Genomic DNA, 20,735 nt, shown 5'->3' on the forward strand with positions numbered 1-20,735 from the left:
GGGTGCCTCATTGCCTTATTGTGTGGCGCTGCAAACCGAAAGAAATTCTCAAAAGGTAAATTTTCCAATTATATGAATACTTTTCATAATCCCCACTGTCCTTTAGTTCTCACTTTCTATATTTTTCTCTTCCTCAATCATGCGGAGGAAGGCTTCTTTCATTTTGGGGTCTTCAGTTCCCCCTGTAACAGTCTCTTTTGCTGCTTTTGCCGCCATTCTTTTAGTGTTTTTCTTTGACACTTTCTTTTTCTTTTTTGGCTTCAGCCCCACTTCAACCAAAGCTTGTTTCCCCGAGGCTGATGGCTCAAATAGCGAGGCCGGAGGTGAAGGTGGGGGAACAATTTCGCTGTCGGGAGATCCTGTGGTCCTGTCCTGATCTCGGTTAGGCGACAATTTCAACTTTTTGATAATACTCCTTGTATTCTTTGTCCTTGCCATTTTAACTAACTTATTACTATTTTGCTTATGTATACAACTCAGGTCTCCTATTTGTCTCGTTAATCTGTTTTGACAGTCTTTTATTACTAAACTCAACCAATTTGTTAGGCCTTTATCCGGTTTGTAACTTTGCTTACTTGTGTGCATATTTGTTTTAATGAGAACTCGGGGCACCATGTGTTTGCTTTCAAGAGAGTACTTAAATTTGTTCAATTTAGCTTTGGTGTTATTAACTTAATTAGATTGTCCTAATTGCGAGCTTTCCAACAAGCCTACATACAAGTAAGTTCGTACTCGTTGCTCTTATTTTAATCCGCGTTTAATTTGCATGCGCGCTACAATTTGTTTTCATAACTAAGTGTCGGGTAAAGTACATCAACAACCATATTTGCAACACAAATACAAAACTAAAAAGATAAAACTAGTAGATCCAACTACAAAGCGCGTAACTCCATAAAATGCGATAAAAGCAAATTTTTGGTTGATGTTTACATTAAATGCAGAGAGTTATTTCTATGCGCGTAATAATTTCAAACTTCCACTCTATTAATGTTTTCTAAAGGCCTAATCAGACGTATTCACACACACAACAACAATTCAAATGCATGCACAGTGTTTAAACATATACCAACGGGGTGCCTAATTTGCTTGGGTGGGGGGGGGGCTGACGGAAAAGATACTAAAGTTGCAACGCAAGCGAGCGTTCGAAAACCTCTCAACTTGCAAATTAACAACGAAATGTTGGTCTCGAAGTGTTGGTCTCTTAATTTGAACTTTGACCGTTGAAAGGTTTGATATAGCGTTGCAACTTTATGGGACTGACTAAATACTTATTTCAACTTTACGGCACACACTATATTGACACCCTGTGCAACTATCGTTTTAGTGCCTGTCTTGTTTACTGTTGTGTTGTTTATTGTGCGACTAGTGTGCTTTGAATGGACGCATGGCGATTGAGATCTCCTGCACTGTTCGTCTCTTCGCTTCCTTCATTGTCTTGTCAATGTCCATGTTCTGGATCATATCCGAAATTGACCTCCTCCTCTCGTTCTTGTCTGGCAGGTGGGGGTACTACAACACACTCTTTATGGCTCTCTTTATCAGCCACAAACAAACAAACAAAAACAAACAGACAGACAAACACATGGCCACACTACATTTCAATTATTAACGTATGTCCAAAAAACCTACCATTGCTAATTACAGGTAGCATTTTTTTGTTTTTTTTTAGATAGAAACCTATCAGTTATGCAGTTCAGTTATGCAGAATTAGTTTTAAAAGTTTTTAAACAAAGCTGTTTAAAATGAAATTGAGCACTTTGATTATGCGTGGTACAGTTTGCCAATCCGAAGCGAAAAGGGCTTCCTCTCACAAATAACTCGTTGAGTTCAAATTAACAAGCATATAGTGCAAAAAAGATTATCCAGAAAACTCTACTGGCCTTTTACCCGGATCGAGAAATTTTTCCAAAAATTAATGCAATAAATACGCTGAATTTTCAAATACAGACTAAAAATCCGTACATAAGAATGCGCTGAAATGCGCTGAAACTTTGTAAGAAACGGGCTGAGAAAAGTGCTGATATTTATGGAAATGTGCCGAAAATGTGCTTAAATTTTGTAAGAAAAGCGCTTTCTCAAAATTTCAGCGCATTTCTCACAAAAAAGTTGCGAAAACGGCGCTGATACTTCAACCCCAGAAACAATCTGCAAATATTACGCTACTGCTTCTTATGCGCTATAAAATTATCCAACGAAATGAGGCAGTCACCAAAGATGACATCACACATCGCTGAGACCTTTAATAACAACTCTCGAAAAAGAGCAATGAAAGACATCAATTTTCAAGAAAATGTGATTTTGGAGCACATATTTTATTATTGCTTCAATTTGTTCTTCGGTAATGATAACCGTAACTTAGAATGATACTAGACTAAAGAATTTCCCCATATATATATATATATATATATATATATATATATATATATATATATATATTAGGAGATGGAGATGGCTGGACGTTGTACCATTCCCACTAAACGGGGGGGGGGGGGTTCTCACAAGAGAGTATAAAAAATCGCGCACGTACAGAACTAAAGAATTCCTTGGATCTTTTCCGTTTGTGCCCCCCCCCCCCTCCCACCCCAGTACGCTATGCACCCCACAGCTAAACAGAGCACGTGTCATTACATAGTAAATCATTATGTAAAAATATGGCGCGTGCATCTGGGGGTGGGGGGGGGGGGGGGGGGTGCATATAATACGTCACAAATGGAAAGGTTCCAGTTCCTTTTTACTAGCCTGGTTTTGCATTCTGCACAGAATGAGTTTACGGAATAGAGCCCACTGCTCTTTCTCAGTCATCTCCTTCGATGCAATTCCCATCATCTGTCCATTCTCATCAAACACCTCCCGCGTCTTTCTGTCCAGAAATCCCCCCAGCCCGTGCTCTGCCAGATCATGACCCAGCAACTCTACTATAGGCTCTGCCCTGGCTCCAAATGTCAAGTCAATCGCCTATGGCATCATGACTACATTGAGAAACGATACACGTGTTACGAGCTGAAGACCGTGGAAAAAATCTGAATCTATTCTGCTCCCCCGTGCCTTACGACAGCCAAGTGTTCAAATTGCGTGCATGTTACCCCAGTCTAGGCCTGGAATTTCCGAAAACACCAAATAATTCGATATGGCATAGAAGTTATATGGCATCGGCATCTAAGCTGGGGGGGGGGGGGGGGGGTATGTAATTTGCTCATTTTCAGAGCTAGAAGGATCAAGCTCCGGATCAATTCTTAGATATGTGCATGTAGCTATGTAGCACGTTACTATGTAAAAACAGATCTCAATTTTTTGCGTTCATTTTATAGTTCACTGGATAAGAAACAAATTAACAGCTATCAGAGCCGCTCACTCATTGCATTTTGAAACTCCAAATGGTGTTCAGAATGATTTTTTCAAAAGTCTTGAAACCAAAAGGTTGGGGACCAATATTTATTCTGTCAATTATAAGCCTGGAGCGAAAAAATTAGGAGCAGAAACGCGATTTCAAAGAGGGCACCTGTTAATCAAATTAGCAGCTTTTTCGCGCCCCAAAAATTCAAATAATAAAATTCTTATGCTCCTAAAAATCGAAAGTATAATTATTTACCAAAACCAAACTGATAATTCTAAAATGAGAACAAAATTTTTCATCCGCGCATAGGCCAGTGAGTGCAATACAAGAGTTTATTAGAGAACTGTTTTTCAACTTTTGAGTTATTTTTGGAGTGAAAACAGGCTGTAGGCCAAATAAAACCATTAAACACGACTGTATAAAGCGGAAGTCTAATGTGCTTAACTGATAAGTGTATTTCTTTTTGCGGACGTCAAATAGTTTTTTTACGTACACTACTGTTAACTAATGATAAATATTACGCCAACATACTTGTAGTTCTATCTTTTATTGGACAGCTCAAGTGATAGCCAATATTTTTGTACAGTTGACGCAACATGCAATCGTATTATTGAATTGGGATATTGAAAATGAAGAAAATGATCATAGCAACTGTTCTTGCATTTCCCAACAGAAAATTAGATGCACAGGTTGGGGTGATGGCTGTAGGTAGTGTAGAATTTAAAATTCAGCTAAGGTCGTTCGGGGGCCTTAGCCTCTAAATTCCAACAAGTTCTTAAGTATATAATTCTTAGATATTGTTTTTCTCTACGTTAGCCCTCTAGGCGACTTGGATTCTCTTAAAGACCTTCTGCCCTAACTAACTTATAAAAAAAACGAGCAAAATCCTAGACTTAGAAAAAGTTAACTTACACCAGATAACTTCTAGTACTTATGCCTACTGAGAAAGTTAAAACAAAAACTAGCCAAAATCTAATTACGAAATCTCTGTCTTACCAACAGAAAGGAGAGACTTCACTTACAAAATTAAATTGAAAAGAAGTTCTGAAATTCTACAAAAATAAAGCGGTATAAAAACTCCGCGAGAGTAAATAATAGAGATATAATCAAGTTCGATTTCTCTTTATAAACTAATCTTATGCGAAAAAGTCCCACAAACTCACATGGTTAAAACCATTTCATACAATTTTTAGAATATGACCTCTATTTCGGTTCTAGAAATCTAACTTTCATAAAATTTTCTAAATCTGTTCATATATGACCAAGTCAAAACTGCCATTACTTATCAAGATCAATATTTGCCAAATAAACCGCCTATAAAGTAATAACTTAGTCAGCCATTATAATTTTATTCTAGTTCCAGTCGAAACTTCTGGTAAATAACACAAGGTTAGTACTTTTGCTATATTTTCTTAAGTTTTCTTAAATCTTCTAAGAAAGCATAAGTTAGAAATTCTGTTTTTACACCATCCTCTCGGACTTAACTATTCTCCTGAATAGTTAGTAGTAAAAAACGAAAAGAATTACATTAACAAAGTGAAAGTACATTTTAATTACAAGTAGAAGCGTTATAAAGTCCTAGCAAGTCTTTGGTCTAATTATCATGGTCTGCTGCATACAGAAGTTCACTAAATTTCCTCGAATTTCTAACTCGTTGATCTCTGCAGAATTCCCTTATTTCGCACAACCTCGGCTGTAGTGTCCTTGGCGTAGCTCGGTGTTGCAGATCACCCGAGCTCTTGACTGGGACTGCTTGTCACCGATTATTACCTCCTGTCCCCTGATCAGATGCTCTGTTGCCCGCCGCATCTTTTGCTGCCCAGAAAGAAGCAAATCCAGAAGATGGAAGTGAATTTCTGGGTTCAAGGGTACTTCCTCCATCTCGGTTTGCGTTGCCATTTCTTTGGTTGCGCGTACAACCACTGTTGCTATGGTTCTCCACCGATCATCATCATTGTCGTCGTTGGTTGCGGGGATGTTCAACCTCAAGTCTAAAGCCTTGCCCACAATCACAGCAAGACCCACGTATGTCTGTTGCCTCAATTCTTTGGAGATCTCCCCATGGAGCAGTCCTTCTGTAGAAATCCAATTAGCCAATCTATCCAACTCTGACTCTGGGGACAAGGTGTTTTCACGTACAAAAGTCTGATACGCTCTGTATGCCCAATTCATGACTGTTTCTCCCAGATACTGCCTGATGTTGTGCATGGATATTGACATGGTTTTGAGGACGTTTGTCTAAAACATTAATGGGGTTTAATAGCTGGTCCAACAGAAGACTTCGTTCAAGAGTACGGGGGAAAGAAAGTGTTGAATCTTTGTCTTTAATTTAATACAACTGTTGATAGCTATCTCCACAACAAACGTGCCTCTGTATCAAATTTTCTGCGGTCCCCCCATTATTCTTAAAAATCAAATGTGAATTTTGTGAAATATTATTTGAAACAATCTCATCCCAAAAAAAGAAGTTTACATAACAAGCAGGTGATTTAAAAAAAATCGAATCGATAGAAACTACTCCACGGTAAACCTTCAAAACAAAAGCGGTCAACGATTCACCCTTTGGATAACCGTGTCCGGACATCTATCGTTTTTCGGGGCAGTTAACCGATTATATCAATCGAGGAATGATATAAACAGTGAATCTAGGTTTTTGCTATAATGAAAAACTTTGTTATTCAACAGGTAATTAAAGAAAAATAAAAGAATTAACAACTTAACGCTTAGTCAGAAATCTTAAGTAGTAAAAGAACTTCTCAAAATTAATTTTAACACCTCGCGAGCTGTTCACAATGTTTCGAACTTTCATTAGCGAAACATTAATAACCGTAAATTCCAATGAAAAATTCCTGAATCCCATCTTTGTAGCCAATGTAGAATTTAAAATTCGGCTAATGTGGTTCGGAGGCCTTAGCCTCTAAATTCCAACACATTTTTAAAATAATTCCTAAGTAATGTTTTTCTCTAAGTTAGCCCTCGAGGCGACTTTATTTCTCTTAAAGACCTTCTGCCATAACTAACTTATAACGAAAAACGGGCACAATCTTATTCTAAGAAAAAGTTAACTTACACCAGCTAACTTCTAGTACTTTACTTATGCCTACTGAGAAAGTTATATCAAAAACTAGCCGAAATCTAACTACGAACTCTCTGTCTTACCAACAGAAAGGAGAGACTTCACATACAAAATTGAATTGAAAAGAAGCTCTGAAATTCTACAAAAATCAAGCGGTATATATACTCCGCGAGAGTAAATAATTGAGATATAATCAAGTCCGATTTCTTTTTATAAACTAATCTTGTTCGAAAAAGTCCCAAAAATTGACATGATTAAAACCATTTCATACCATTTTTAGAATAGGATCTCTATTTCGGTTCTAGAAATCTAAGTTTCATAAGACTTTCTAAATCTGTTCATATGAGACCAATTCAAAACTGCCATTACTTACCAAGATCAATATTTGCTGAATAAACCGCCTATAAAGTCCTAATTTTGTTAGCCATTATAATTTTATTCTAATGCAAGTCGAAACTTCTGAGAAATAACGCAAGTTAGTACTTTTGCTATATTTTCTTAAGTTTTCTTAAATCTCCTCAGATAGCTTAAGTTAGAAATTCCATTTCCCAACAGACAGTTAGATGGACAGGTCGAGGTGATGGTTGTAGGTAGGAGTGTAGGTTCGAAAGAGGAGATTTCAGTATAGAAAAACGAAATCAAAGCGGGTCGAAACAATGAAAAAATATGACCTGGTCTCTTTAATTGAACACACTTTTAATGAGTAAAAGCCATGTGAGGCAAGTGCAGGATACTTCCTTATTTTTTAGCGTTTAAGTCAAACGAGAAAAAACGAGAAATTCAATTTGAATGGGGGGGGGGGGGTTGGTGGCGAGGGGTGTATTTTAGTATGGTGTTGACGTGGTTACTAAGATTGATGTTTTTGGTAGGTTGGTGGCGTAGTTGTTGGGAGGAGGAAGGGGTCTAGGGGTGAAGTCCGGGGTTAGATAAATTTGTATATCAACGGGGGGTGTTAGTAGGCTCGGGGTTTGATAGGTGGCAAAGATGGTTCGTGTGGGGACAATTAGATTGGAGAACGAGATAGGTTGGGGTTTGGGGTGCCCAAGATTCGGATAGGGAGGAGGGACTGCTATGGGATTAAAATTGCTCCAAAGTACCTTTGAATTTTACCAGTATTTCCTATTTATTATAATTCTAGAAGACCCAGGCTAGTCTTGTGTGACTCGCAAGTTTTTGTAGAATGTTAATACTCCTCTTCGAACCATAAAATCGAATAGTATGCCTGTTACTAATGGGAAGAAAACTTGAAATACAGATGGGGCGGGAGTTGTTTTGAGGGGGACAGATATAGTGAGAGTAGGAGTACTTGAAGTGTACTAGTTATGTAAGGGGAGGTAGTCGAGGGGGAGGGAGTTGAAGGGATTAGTTGGGTAGAGTTTCTAGTGGGTGGTTGGGGGATGCTTATGGGGAGGGGCTACGTGAGAAGATCAAATAGAAGGGGGATAGTTGGGGAAGGGTGCAAATAAAGGGGGGGGGGGGGTAATTTTTGGTTGGAGGCTTTGGGCAAGAGAAGAGATCGGGACTGAGACTGTCAGAGTGTTAAATGTTCTCAAACTTCTCAAATCTAAATTCAGTTTATAACCTTGTGTTTTACTAGAAATAAATTATTTGGATTTTTATTACAGGCACCAGCTGTGCGCTCTAGACATCGATGCCAGCGCTGCAAAACAGAAATCATTGTTTGCAACAGATTAAACGTTCCGGTCATTAACAAAATTGCTTCAATAAGGAAAAACTTTTTACGAAAAGCAAGGCTACAGTTTGAGTAGTTTGTCGGCAATGGTTCATGAGAATGCGTATTGATCAAGATTAATGATTCATTAAAAATCAATAGTACAAGAAATAAAAAATATGATTAATAGAATTATTTTGTACCCCTTTCTATAGACAACCTAGGTTGAGGCTTCAACAATAGGAAAAAATTGTAAAGTCCAGGAGCCGGTTGTTTCTTTATCTTAATTTCTGGATCGAGACAATAAGTAACTTAGACGTAAATTTTTTTCATACGTCAGCAAACGGTCTTTTTTGCACCCAATATCTGCCAACTACAGATTTCTCATTGATCCCCCAATGATCTTTAAATAGTCGGAACTGGTCAATCTCGAACGATCTTTTCAAAAAACGAGCAGTTCGTTTTTTGTTTGTATGTAAGCAATGTTGCAACCCAACCTTAAATCTACGTGTAAAAATTTTGTAGCGCAGAGCCTCGCTGCATTGAAAACCAATCAATCTGCAAACCAATCAATCGATGATTTGATTAGTGTTTGGGCTCTATAAAAGGTCCGGGAGAATCAACTTTCTGCTCAACTTACACCAGCAACAGTAACTTCCAGGCTAATGGATTGGAATTTTAAAAAAGATGCTAGCTGTCTCGTGGAGCGCGAGCAACATGAAACCTTAGATAAAAGTGATAACAGTTAAACAATCAAAGCAAGAGTTGCAACACTGCCAGAAAAAAAGATAAAAAATAACTCAGAAAAAATACTGACCTAAAAAAAGAACAACCATAACGACTATGACGTCATCACAAAAACACATGAATTCACATTAAAAAGTTTCTAGTTAAAAAGTGCCTACTTATAAAAGCAATGAAAACAGTCATTAGTAATATTATTTACAAGGCGAGAAACTATGAAAATCAAACGAAATAGAAAATTTCACAGTTTTTCCACCAATAACTTAAGTCCTAGTCGTAAAAACAATTACTGTTGGGAAAAATACAACTTTTCATAGGATTCGTGAGAAAAATTAAAAGAAAACAACGTGAAAACAAATTTCAACGCATAGTGACGCTATTGAAAAGAATCATTCGAAAACCAAAAGTTCATACCAGGCTTTTACAAAATTGGGACAGAAACTACTCGAATGATCACTCTTCTTAGCGCTTTGACGTGAATAAAGCACAACTCAAATATGACTTGCAGCTGGCTTCAAAAATGTGTGAATAAATGAAGAGCAACGGAAAACCGAAGCGATGAAGATTTGACAATGAGAAAAATTTAACAAGAAGAAACAGTTGTTGAGAAACGGTCATTATTGCAGAACTAGTGTTGATGAAGTCATTGAAATGCGCTAAAAAGTTACCAAAAATTGTTTTCTAAAGGCCCAATGAAATTTTTAAATGATCAAGAATGCTCTAATAGTTTCATTTTTTGGTGTCAATTTTTTGGGGAGAAGCAAGCTTGAAAAACACACCAAGTTAACAAAAAATTGTTGGCTCGGCGATAATTTTTCACATAAGCTTTTCTCGACTTTTGTCTCTTTCTCAAAAAGATACAAGAACAAAAACCCACTCTATCCGTTTCTCTACTTTTGATTTTTTTTTCAGTATATTGAACTAAACACTAACCTTCACGTGCGGCAATGAGTTCTGTACACTGCTTCGAAAATACTTCAATTGTTTAAGAAAATAAGATCATCATAACTCTTCTTTGAATCGTACAAAAAGGACACTAATAAACCAATTTTTGGTTAGTGTTAGAATTTCGATCAAACTATAGTCTTAAACTTAGTGAGAATTAGAAAGAAAGTTTGACTTACCAGATTAGAAAGACAAGCAATTTGATTTTGATCAAAGAAATTATATAAATGAATCGTCAAGAAATGGTGCTGAGAATCAATATTCGGTTCAAATTGGTGAATCTAGATAACTATTATTAGAGTTAGATTAATTGATGTAAAATCTTCCCAGCATGTATTAAATGATGATGATATCTCCGGAAGTGTGAATGAATTCTCAGAAAAGTGCAAATGCATTCCATTTATGGTTCCCTTTGCGACTGATTTGCAGAAGCAAACCATATTGGGTAACCTTTGCGACCCCCACTATAAATCACGGTGCTAAGATTAGTTTTGTATCTTGACTTTTTCACACTGATAATGGGTATATATACAGCTGATTTTTGAGTCCTTTTTCATCCCCAAATTCAAATCACCATCTTGATCTTATAATCAGATCTCTCCTGTAAATCTCTAAATTCTACTGTAAAATATCATTTTGTTATTCTCTCATTTTTGAGAAATTAATTCTTTTACTTAGTTAAAAACGCTTTTTATTCCGCTTGCGAAAGTCCATAACCCAACAGGTTATGGGCCCAGCAATTTTTTAAGTCATAAAATAATTTCCAAAACAAAACTAATTTGTTGTTGACAGTCATAATCCTTTTCTGCTTAGTACCTTTTCTTTTCACAACTGTTTTGCCTGCTCAAACTTCAATGGATCAACAGACAGTGAAGCTGCTGACCTACACAGGAAAGGCACAGGACTTTCCAATCTGGAGCACAAGATTTGTGGCGATGATGCAGACGAAGGGACTCTACAAATCACTACTGGGGACAGAGGAGCAACCCAATGAGCCTGCGCCACTGGCCAATGGGGCAACCAATGATGAAAAGAAGAACCACAAGGTGCTGAAGGATGCATATGAGAAGGAAGTTGCAGACATCAAGGAGAAACGGAACAATGTGTGGTGCCATCTGGCACTGACTCTAGATGCAACAACCCTCATGCTGATGAGACATGACTGTGTGGGAGATGACGGCATTGGAGATGGAGCAAAGGCTTGGAAGCTTTTGCAAGAGAGATTTCAGAGTGTGGAGACGCCGACAGTGGTGACTTTAGTGGCACAGCTTGCTCGACTGCAGCTCGAGGATGCTGAGGATTTGGACAGCTTCTTCATCAGAGGACAGGAGTTGCTCACAAGGCTACAAGAAGCAGGGGAAGCACTCAGAGACCCTCTTCAACGCCTTGGTCCTCAATGGTCTGCCAATGAGGTATGAAAGTTTTGTAATACAGGAAAGCTTCAACCCGGCAACGAACTTCACAGAGTTGAGGAAAAGGCTGCAGAACTTTCATGAGAGCACGGTGCAGAGACACAAGGGACAAAGTGGTTCAGTGGCACTGGCAGTGAAGCGTGACTTCAAGAAGGGACCCAAGAAAGGAAACTGCTTTGTGTGTGGGATCCCTGGACACTTTGCCAAGGACTGCAGGAAGAAGGAGACAGAACAAAGCAGCAAGTGTGGTGAGAAGGGTCACCTAGACAGGGCATGCAGGAGACAAAGAGATGGAGGCAAACATGAGTCAGTGGCAATGGGTCCAACATTGGCTACACCAGATGAAGGAATGCTGGGCAGCTCTTACCCAGTGGAAGACAGCAGGCATGCTAGTGGACAGTGGTCGTACAGATCACATAGTGACGAACATCGATGCGTTCCTGGACTTTGTGCCCATTCAATCAGTGGTCAGAAATCCCAACGGAGAGGCTTCCAGAGTTGTGGGCAGAGGCTGTGTGAGGATCAGCATACCCTCAAACAAAGGGGAATTCCAATGCGAACTCAAAAATGTTCTGTGTGTGCCGGACTATTCTTCAAACCTCCTATCAAACTCAAGATGCACGGAGTGGGGACATAGCTTCACTTTCAAGAGAGGAAACAGCTGCATGAAACTCCAGAAGGGAACTCGGGTAAAACTAACACAAGAAAATAATTTGTTTTACTTACCCTGCAGCGTTCTAGAATTCAAGATGAGTTCCAACAGCGTGAAACTTGACAGTGCAAGGAAGTGGCACAGACGATTGGGTCATTTGAATCAAGCAGATGTGGTCAGGAATGCACCAGAGACAGTGGGGGAACTCGATGATGTATGCAATGTGTGTGCATTGGCCAAGATCACAAAGACTCCAGTACCAAGAGTGGCAGAGACCCAAGCAGAAGAGAAGCTGGAGAGGGTGTTCACAGACGTGATGGGACCTTTCAGAGTAGAGTCACTGTCAGGGTTCCGGTTCTGCATTGTGTTTGCAGACCAGTACACGAAGTTTGTGTTTGTGGACTTGCTTAAGGCAAAGAGTGAAGCACTGGCCAGCCTGAAGAAATTTGTTCTCAGTGTGGGGACGCCCAAGAAGCTGAGGCAAGACAATGCGAAGGAGTTTCTCTCAGAGCAGTTCGAGACGTACTGCTTAGATGCAGGCATTCTACAGGAGAAGACCATACCAGAGACGCCACAACAGAATGGGTTAGCTGAGAGGTGCAACAGGACACTGCTGGAGATGGCAAGATGTTTGCTCATTGACTCAGGACTTCCAAAGATGATGTGGGGAGCAGCAATTCTTCACGGAGCAAGGATCAGAAACTTGGTTGTGAGACGAGGAGGAGAAAAATGCCCAGCAGAGCTGATGAGAGGTATAAAACCTAAGCTTTCAATTAGTAAATTATATTTTTGGTTGCACAGTCTTCATGAGGAAGAGGGACAGAGAAGTCAGCAAACTTGAACCCAAGGCACTGGAAGGAAAGTTTGTGGGTTACACTGAAGGAGAAAACGGATACCTGGTGTACATACCCAACACACGTAAGGTGATGGCAGTTCGAGATGTGATCATCAAGGAGTCTGAAGTGGGCTCAATCCCTGACAACAAAGAAACGGCGGACCTACTAGATGATGGGTCGGAACTGGGAATCTGGCACCCAGATGATGGTCATCAAGACGATGACAACAGAGAACGACAGGACACATCTACTGCAATAAAGGAGGAGTGGCATGACGCAGGGAGCGTGAATACTCAAGAAACAACACTGAGACAAGAGGCCTCGGATGTTGGAGAAACAACGCTAGATGAAGGATCTACTGCAACAAGAGGGAGTCACAGAGACTCAGAGTCACTAGAAGACAGTGACACAGAAGACTTCTCACAGTTAGAGACAGTTGGCTTCAATGAAGATGCACTGGAACACGCGGACAGAGCAGAGCCCAGACGAGGGACACGAGCAAGGAATGTTCCGCATTTTTTTGGAGAAGTCAGGACCCATCTTGCTGTGACTGAGGGCGACTATGTGGAACCCAAAACAGTCTACGAAGCCAAGCAAGGTGACGATTGGGACCAGTGGCACCGGGCAATGAAGGACGAGGTCAAGGCACTCCAAGAAAACGAGACTTGGAACCTAGTGAGACCACCCACAGACAGGGACGTCATACCGGGCAAATGGGTTTACAAAGTGAAATTGGGACCCAGTGGTCAAGTGGACAAATACAAAGCGCGCTATGTGGCGAAAGGCTTCAAACAAGTGGAAGGACTGGACTACTTTGAGACTTTTGCGCCTACCTGCAAGCCAGAGACATTCAGGATTCTACTTTAACTATCAACGAAGCAGGGCCATGTGATGCACCAATTTGATGTCAAGACTGCTTTCCTGCACTCACCAATCGAGGAAGAAGTGTATCTGGAACAGCCACAGGAGTTTGTAAAACGCGGATCAGATGGGGAGAAGTTAGTATGTCGACTAAATAAATCAAGTTATGGTTTGAAACAGGCTGCTAACAACTGGTACAAAGAGCTGGCAAACTTCCTACTGAGACAGGGGTTCACCAGAAGCAGGAACGATCACTGCTTGTTTGCAAGATCAGAGGCAGAGGATCACACCTTCATCTTGGTCTGGGTTGACGACATCATAGTAGCATCAAGAAGTATGACAGTGGTCTCTGATGTCAAGAAGGCACTAGAAACAACCTTTCACATGGAAGACAGAGGGAGACTACACTGGTTTCTGGGTCTAAGAATCAGACGAGAAGAGGGCAAAGTCACAGTCGACCAAGAACGCTACATAGAAAAAATGCTTGAGCGGTTTCAAATGGATCAATGCAAACCCTCAAGAACTCCAGCTGATTTGAATTTGAAACTTCAGACAGCACAGAACGGAGACGAAGAAGTGGACCAGAGGATCTACAGAAGCTTGGTTGGATCACTTCTGTATCTGGCCAAACAGACGAGGCCAGACATCATGTTCACAGTCAACATTCTGTCCAGACACATGAATGCACCTACCAATCAACACTGGATGTGCGGAAAACGACTTCTGCGATATCTTCAAGGTTCAAAAGGTTTAAAACTTACTTACACAAAAGAGGCTAGTTATGATTTAGTGGGGGAAAGTGATGCAGACTGGTCTGGAGACGTGAACGACAGAAAATCAACAACGGGCTATTACTTCAAGCTCAACGGACGTGGCGCAGCACTCAGTTGGGGTGTCAAGAAGCAGGCCACAGTTGCTCTTTCTTCATCAGAAGCAGAATATCAGGGCATGGCAGCAGCAGTTTAGGAAGCACTCTACCTGAAACAACTTCTAGAGGATTTTGGCATCCAACAGAAACGTCCAATAGCATTTGGAGAAGACAACCAAAGTTGTATCAGACTCTGCCAAAACCCAGTCATGCACAAAAGGAGCAAGCACATCGAAACAAAGTTTCACTTCATCCGGGACAAAACGGAGGATGGGACTATTTCAATTCATTACGTTCCTACAGACAAAATGGCAGCGGACATCTTCACAAAGTCCTTACCTGTTTCGAAAGTGGAAACATTCAGAGCAGTTTTGATGGGAACAGACTCTACGCAATCAGCTCAAGTCTGAGTGGGGGTGTTAGAATTTCGATCAAACTATAGTCTTAAACTTAGTGAGAATTAGAAAGAAAGTTTGACTTACCAGATTAGAAAGACAAGCAATTTGATTTTGATCAAAGAAATTATATAAATGAATCGTCAACAAATGGTGCTGAGAATCAATATTCGGTTCAAATTGGTGAATCTAGATAACTATTATTAGAGTTAGATTAATTGATGTAAAATCTTCCCAGCATGTATTAAATGATGATGATATCTCCGGAAGTGTGAATGAATTCTCAGAAAAGTGCAAATGCATTCCATTTATGGTTCCCTTTGCGACTGATTTGCAGAAGCAAACCATATTGGGTAACCTTTGCGACCCCCACTATAAATCACGGTGCTAAGATTAGTTTTGTATCTTGACTTTTTCACACTGATAATGGGTATATATACAGCTGATTTTTGAGTCCTTTTTCATCCCCAAATTCAAATCACCATCTTGATCTTATAATCAGATCTCTCCTGTAAATCTCTAAATTCTACTGTAAAATATCATTTTGTTATTCTCTCATTTTTGAGAAATTAATTCTTTTACTTAGTTAAAAACGCTTTTTATTCCGCTTGCGAAAGTCCATAACCCAACAGTTAGTAAACAGAACAGCGTCTCAATGACGTTCAAATTTTTTGAACTCTTAAAAAAGAGAGGGCCTAAATGATAGCTATTAGAGTAGCTGACAGGAACCAATAATAATTCAAAGACTCGTTTCCTTTCTTTTATATCGTCAAAGTACCCCAACTTAATGCTAGTTTGGAGTAATCAGTTACTCGAACAGTGGGCATAACAATAACCTATTTTTACTTATTTAGCTTATTTACTTATTCTAATAATGCTTCGATGTTTAATAACTTACAAAATGTATTTTTTTTTCAATAATTTCACTAAAATTTGTAATTTATGAATTGTCGAATGACTCGGGGAAGTTCTAGTTCTAGTATCAACCGATATAAATAGGTTACCGTAACCGAATACTTCCATTTAATATACACAAAACCCGGGTCGAGGTGTCACCGGTAAAAATTGCCAAAAGATGTAAGATTTGCAGTGAATTTGAGTAAAGGTTTAAGATTTGCGCTCAAGGCGATGAATGCGGTGAAAAAAATCTTTTACGCGGTAAAAAATTATTATCACCTCTTAAGCGCTGAAAGAAATTTTTTCACCGCTACCAGCTGAATGCGATGAAAAAAAAAATTCACTACTAAAATTTCAAATCTTACAAATATTCACCGCTTATCTTAAATTGAAAGGAAGTGACAGATGGGGCAGTGGAATAAGAAGTTGTAGAGATGCAGGAGGTAAGAGGTTCGAACCCGTGTACGTCAGTTTATTTTTTGCAAGAAATCCGGTAAATGCGGTGAAAAAAATTTTCACCGTTAAAAACCGCAAAAATTCACCGCATTCAACGCTAAAAGATGCGGGCGCTTTGCAGTCAAAAAAGTTTTTTTTCTGCGCATTGCAGTAAAAAAAACTTTTTGCACCGCTATTCACCGTTAATCTTATTATTATTAACATTATTTTTTGATCAAACCTTGACCCGGAGCAGTTTATACTAGAACAGTTTATCCATCTGATTTTTCCACCAATCAATAAAGTCAATTAGAAGCATAATGTACAGGTGTACCTTGAGTATGACGTATGTAGATGTGGCGGCCCAGATAGTACATGCCAGTCCATACACAATCTGGACAGCTAATAGTTCATAGTTGCCCCCTCTCAACAGCCCATTCCTCTCCACTATCATTTCCTGAGTGGGGTCAGCATGGGCAAACAGACCCACACAGATCAGACTCCAGAACCCAACTAACACACATACATACATAAATGCAAACACACTATAGTAATACATCCTTAATCTTAAACAAAGTTCAAATTTTAACTAGGTGGAAATTTTTGAAACTGGGTTGAGATTTTTTGTCTATCCTCAGCAAAAAAGGGGTATAAAATTGGGTTATCCTGATGTTGATTTGCCTCACAATCTTTGAGATATTACCAAAAATTTAGTAATTCAAAAAACTCAAAAACCTGTGATTGATAATGTGAACTTCGCAGCAAAAAAACTACGCCCAACCTATTATCAATGTTAGCTAATAATGCATAGATAGGCATTAACCGACTAACATTGATGAACATTCATGAACGTCAGGCAAGGGCAATATACTTTAAGTGGTGTAGCAAAAACATCCCAAATCAGAGGGGTTTGAACAAGCCACCTCCATGACCGCAGTTTGTCATCATAACCACTACGTGTTACCGGCGTCGATACGCAATCGCTCACAATCGCTTTTATTTTGGCAATGAACTTTATTTTGGATTGAGAGCAATTGATAATGAAGTATGTGAATGTGGCTTACGAAAAACTGATGGCATTCAGTGCTATGAATTACAAAAACATTTAATGGTGAAAAAATTTTGTCGCTAACTTTCGATCAATGATGTTACTAAATTTTGCACGTACTCCTCGGCCTGCGCGTTCTTGCGTGTGTGCCTGCGTGCATGTGTGCTCTCGTGCTTATACATATTTGTGTGTGCGTTTGCGTTTGTGTATCATGTACAGTGTGTCGAGTGTGTCGTGTGTGTGTGCGCGCGTGTTCGTGTGTGTGTTTGCGTGTGTGTGTGTGTGTGTGTGTGCGTGTGTGTGTGTGTGTGTGTGTGTCTGTGTGTGCTTGCGTGCGTGTGTGTGCTTGCGTGCGTGTGTATGTGTGTCGTGTGTCGTCCATCGTTTTGTGTGTGTGTGTGTGTTTGTGGGTGTTTAATTGTGTGTGTGTGTGTTTGTGTGTGTTCAGGCGTGTGTGCGTGTGTGTGCGCGTGTGTTTGTTTGTTTCTGTGTGCTTGTATGTGTGTGTGTGTGTGTGTGTGTGTGTGTGTGTGTGTGTGTGTGTGTGTGTGCGTCGTGTTTCAATTGTCGTGTGTGTGTTTGTGTATGTTTGTATGTGTGTGCATTGTTTGGGCATGTATTTTTTGTCCATGTGTGTTTGTGGTTTGTGTGGGTGTGTAGAGAAAGAGATACCTGCTCCGTGTACTGCAAATGCTTCAACAGGATCGTCAATTTTGGCCCAGTGCATCAGTTCCTGTGCCAGCACCATCACCACTGGACTTAAACACCCTAAACGGCAAACGAAAAATAACCCCAGTTAAATCAGATATAAACCATCACGCTAACATGCACTCACTGTTAAACAAAAACGAAGAAGTCCAAATTGTGCGAATATGGTCTACCGGATTTGAGGTGACCGGTCAAAAACGATCAAAAATTTGCGGGACATGATACTGTTTTCACAGGTATTTTTAGATTTATACGTTTAAGATCGGTGTTATCAGATGTACATTTTGTTGATATTTTAGGTGAATATTATTGACCTGCAACTTTGAGCGCTTCAGAACGGCATATTTTAAGTATAGGTTACGTGACTCTGATGAAGTCACAGAGAAAGTCTTTCGAAGTGACTTTAGCAGAGTCACGTAACTTTTTTGAAACACGCGTCGTGCAAGTTTGCTCAAAAACACTTTACTAGCAAAAGGGATTCCAATTTTTCATTGCCAAAAAAATAAAACTCTGAGGATCTACATACTCCATATAATTAGTGCTTTTAGTTACACCTACACACTATAACTGCAATCTCATGCCAGCAAGGACCATATTGGAGGTTAGGTTGTAGGTGATTTGGAGGTAACGAATAGATGCTAATTTTTAAAGAAAAAATTAGAAAATTACTTCTACAGACAATCAGCTTATTTCTTGTCAAGATGAAACTCTTTTGATGAACTGTTTTGGACTTTTCGACTTTTGAATCATTTTGTGATGTTTTCCGTTTGTGCTCCGCAAGCATAGAGGGTGCATATTATAAGCAACCCCCGGACGCATTTTTGTAAATAGTGATTCACCACATTTACCATAATATAGGTAACTGGGGGAACCTAGCGTACGGGCGAGTGGTCCAAAAACGGAAGAGATTCCATTTCTGCTGCATGTATATATTGCATTTTATCCAAATTTCATTTTTTTTCAAATAAAAGAAAAGGTTTAATTTTCCTTACTAAAAAATGGGAGCCTCAGATACAACACTGGCAAAAACGATAGATGAAAAACTTCAATGACTGGAAAACCTCTAGAGAATATTGATTGAAGTGGAAGAAAGTTTCGTATCCTGAATTCCACGGAGCTTTGATCGACGGATCTTTTCCGTTTTTGCCCCCTGCCAATGCGTTATGTATCCGCTCAGTTAGAGAGCACGTGCCATTACATAGTAACTCTTTGTTAAAACGTGGCAAGTGGGTCTGGAGGTTGCAAATAATATGCATTCACTAAGCTGGGGGGCTGGTACGAACGGAAAATATGCCGATTGACACGTGCTCCTTTAGTGGGGCTCTACGTAGCAGCTGTATATTCAACTTCAAATGAAAAGGACCTGTTTACTTGCTTGAGTACTTTAAGATCTGGTACTGTATAATGGAAGATCTGGCATTCTAAAGTCTGGCAGTGCTAAGATTTGGCATTCTAAATCTTGCACGTACGTGTTTCAATAGATTGTTACGTTATCTTTTGTTAACCTTGAGCTTCAGAAAAACTAATTTATTTTCAAGAGTTCATGCGAATGAAACCTTCGAACAATTATATTGTACCAGAATACAAAGATGTGGCTTCAACCCTCACTAATACGAAATTTAACTATTCAAATGACAACTAAATTGCTAGCTAAAGTTTGGGGTAGGAACAGCTGCATTATTTCTTTTTTGAAATTTAGAAGCGGCAGCCAAATTCAATGTCTAATTCGCTCTCTGTATGGAACTTGAGTCCTGCGCTCCGCGAGTCAATTAAGAAATTTTAGGTAATTAATTAAATTAATTAGGCTTTCAATAGAAAAAAACATAACCGAACAACGTCAGGCGAATTGCTCGACTGGCGAGCGGTTGGCTTGGGTTGTAGCCAGCTTGGGTTTAGGGATGCTAGCATTAGGGAGGGGGTGACAGGAGTGTGTGTTGTGGGGGTGTGTATGTGGTGGGGGGGGGGAGTTGGTTTCAAGCAATGAGGGTCTCATCAAAGGCTAGATGAGAGGTTCGAAACCGCTCCTCACACCATAATATTGTCTCCTGAAAACAGTTTTGGTGAACCGTATTTTTAAAGTATGGTAAGGCTTAAGATTCTAGGAGAACTTAATGCCCTCCGAGCCCTACCTATTTATTCCATTTTTGAGGACGAAAAGTCTAATGGGCCAGACGAAAAATCGGTCAAGCGAAAAATTGCATAAAAAAGACCAACAGGACTAATTTAATTGCTGCGTACTTCGTTTGAGAGCAATTAGTCGCTATAAGCACTCAGAGGACATAAAAAGGCCTATTTCTGACACTCAGAATCGATGGGACAACAATTATTATAGAAGAGAACCTTGTCAAAGAGAGCGTCCATTTGGATAAGTCCATCTCACAACCTCCAGATAAAACAGACCCGAAAATTTAAAAACAAAAAACAACCACTGAATCAATCAATGAGAGAAAAATTGACGGTACATTGGCCCAATCAGATTGCGAACGAAGATCATACAATGCCCAAGTTAAAATGAATCGGCAACATTGTTGTCAGAAACTTGAGGAAAAAGGCAGAATGTGAGGAGAAACACTCAAAACATTGTTGATGACGAACTGAATTGTTGCATAACATAGACCTGATGCCGAGTGATAGTGATGTCTCGTGGACATAAGAGCAAGTACTCGAATTGGGAACTCAATAATTTAACCACTTAGGAGCTTTGGAAGATGATGGAAACACAAATGAAATCACACACAGAAATGATATATCTCATATGGCCGATGTGTCTACTTCAGAACAGAAAAAAACGACAACGAAAAGAGTCTTAGGAACAATTTTACGGAAAAGGAGCTAGCCAAAAACTATATTTT

The 20,735-nt window shown here is 39.5% G+C and overlaps 1 protein-coding gene across 1 annotated transcript in view; it reads right to left on the reverse strand.

The window, feature by feature from the left end:
• Nucleotides 1–1,257: 1,257 nt before the first annotated feature.
• LOC142342536 (putative ammonium transporter 3) overlaps nucleotides 1,258–20,735 on the reverse strand; it is a 29,501-nt gene continuing 10,023 nt past the window's right edge. Inside the window, exons 6-9 of the mRNA XM_075393893.1 lie at nucleotides 17,848–17,943; nucleotides 16,462–16,640; nucleotides 2,740–2,955; nucleotides 1,258–1,509 (exon numbers count right to left, since the gene is read on the reverse strand). Of these exons, the coding sequence (XP_075250008.1) occupies nucleotides 1,363–1,509; nucleotides 2,740–2,955; nucleotides 16,462–16,640; nucleotides 17,848–17,943 (638 nt within the window). The 3' untranslated portion in view covers nucleotides 1,258–1,362. The remainder of the gene's footprint in view (nucleotides 1,510–2,739; nucleotides 2,956–16,461; nucleotides 16,641–17,847; nucleotides 17,944–20,735) is intronic.

The sequence above is a fragment of the Convolutriloba macropyga genome, chromosome 7, assembly GCF_964194025.1.
Source record: "Convolutriloba macropyga chromosome 7, txConMacr16.3, whole genome shotgun sequence".
Taxonomy (NCBI): Eukaryota; Metazoa; Xenacoelomorpha; order Acoela; family Convolutidae; genus Convolutriloba; species Convolutriloba macropyga.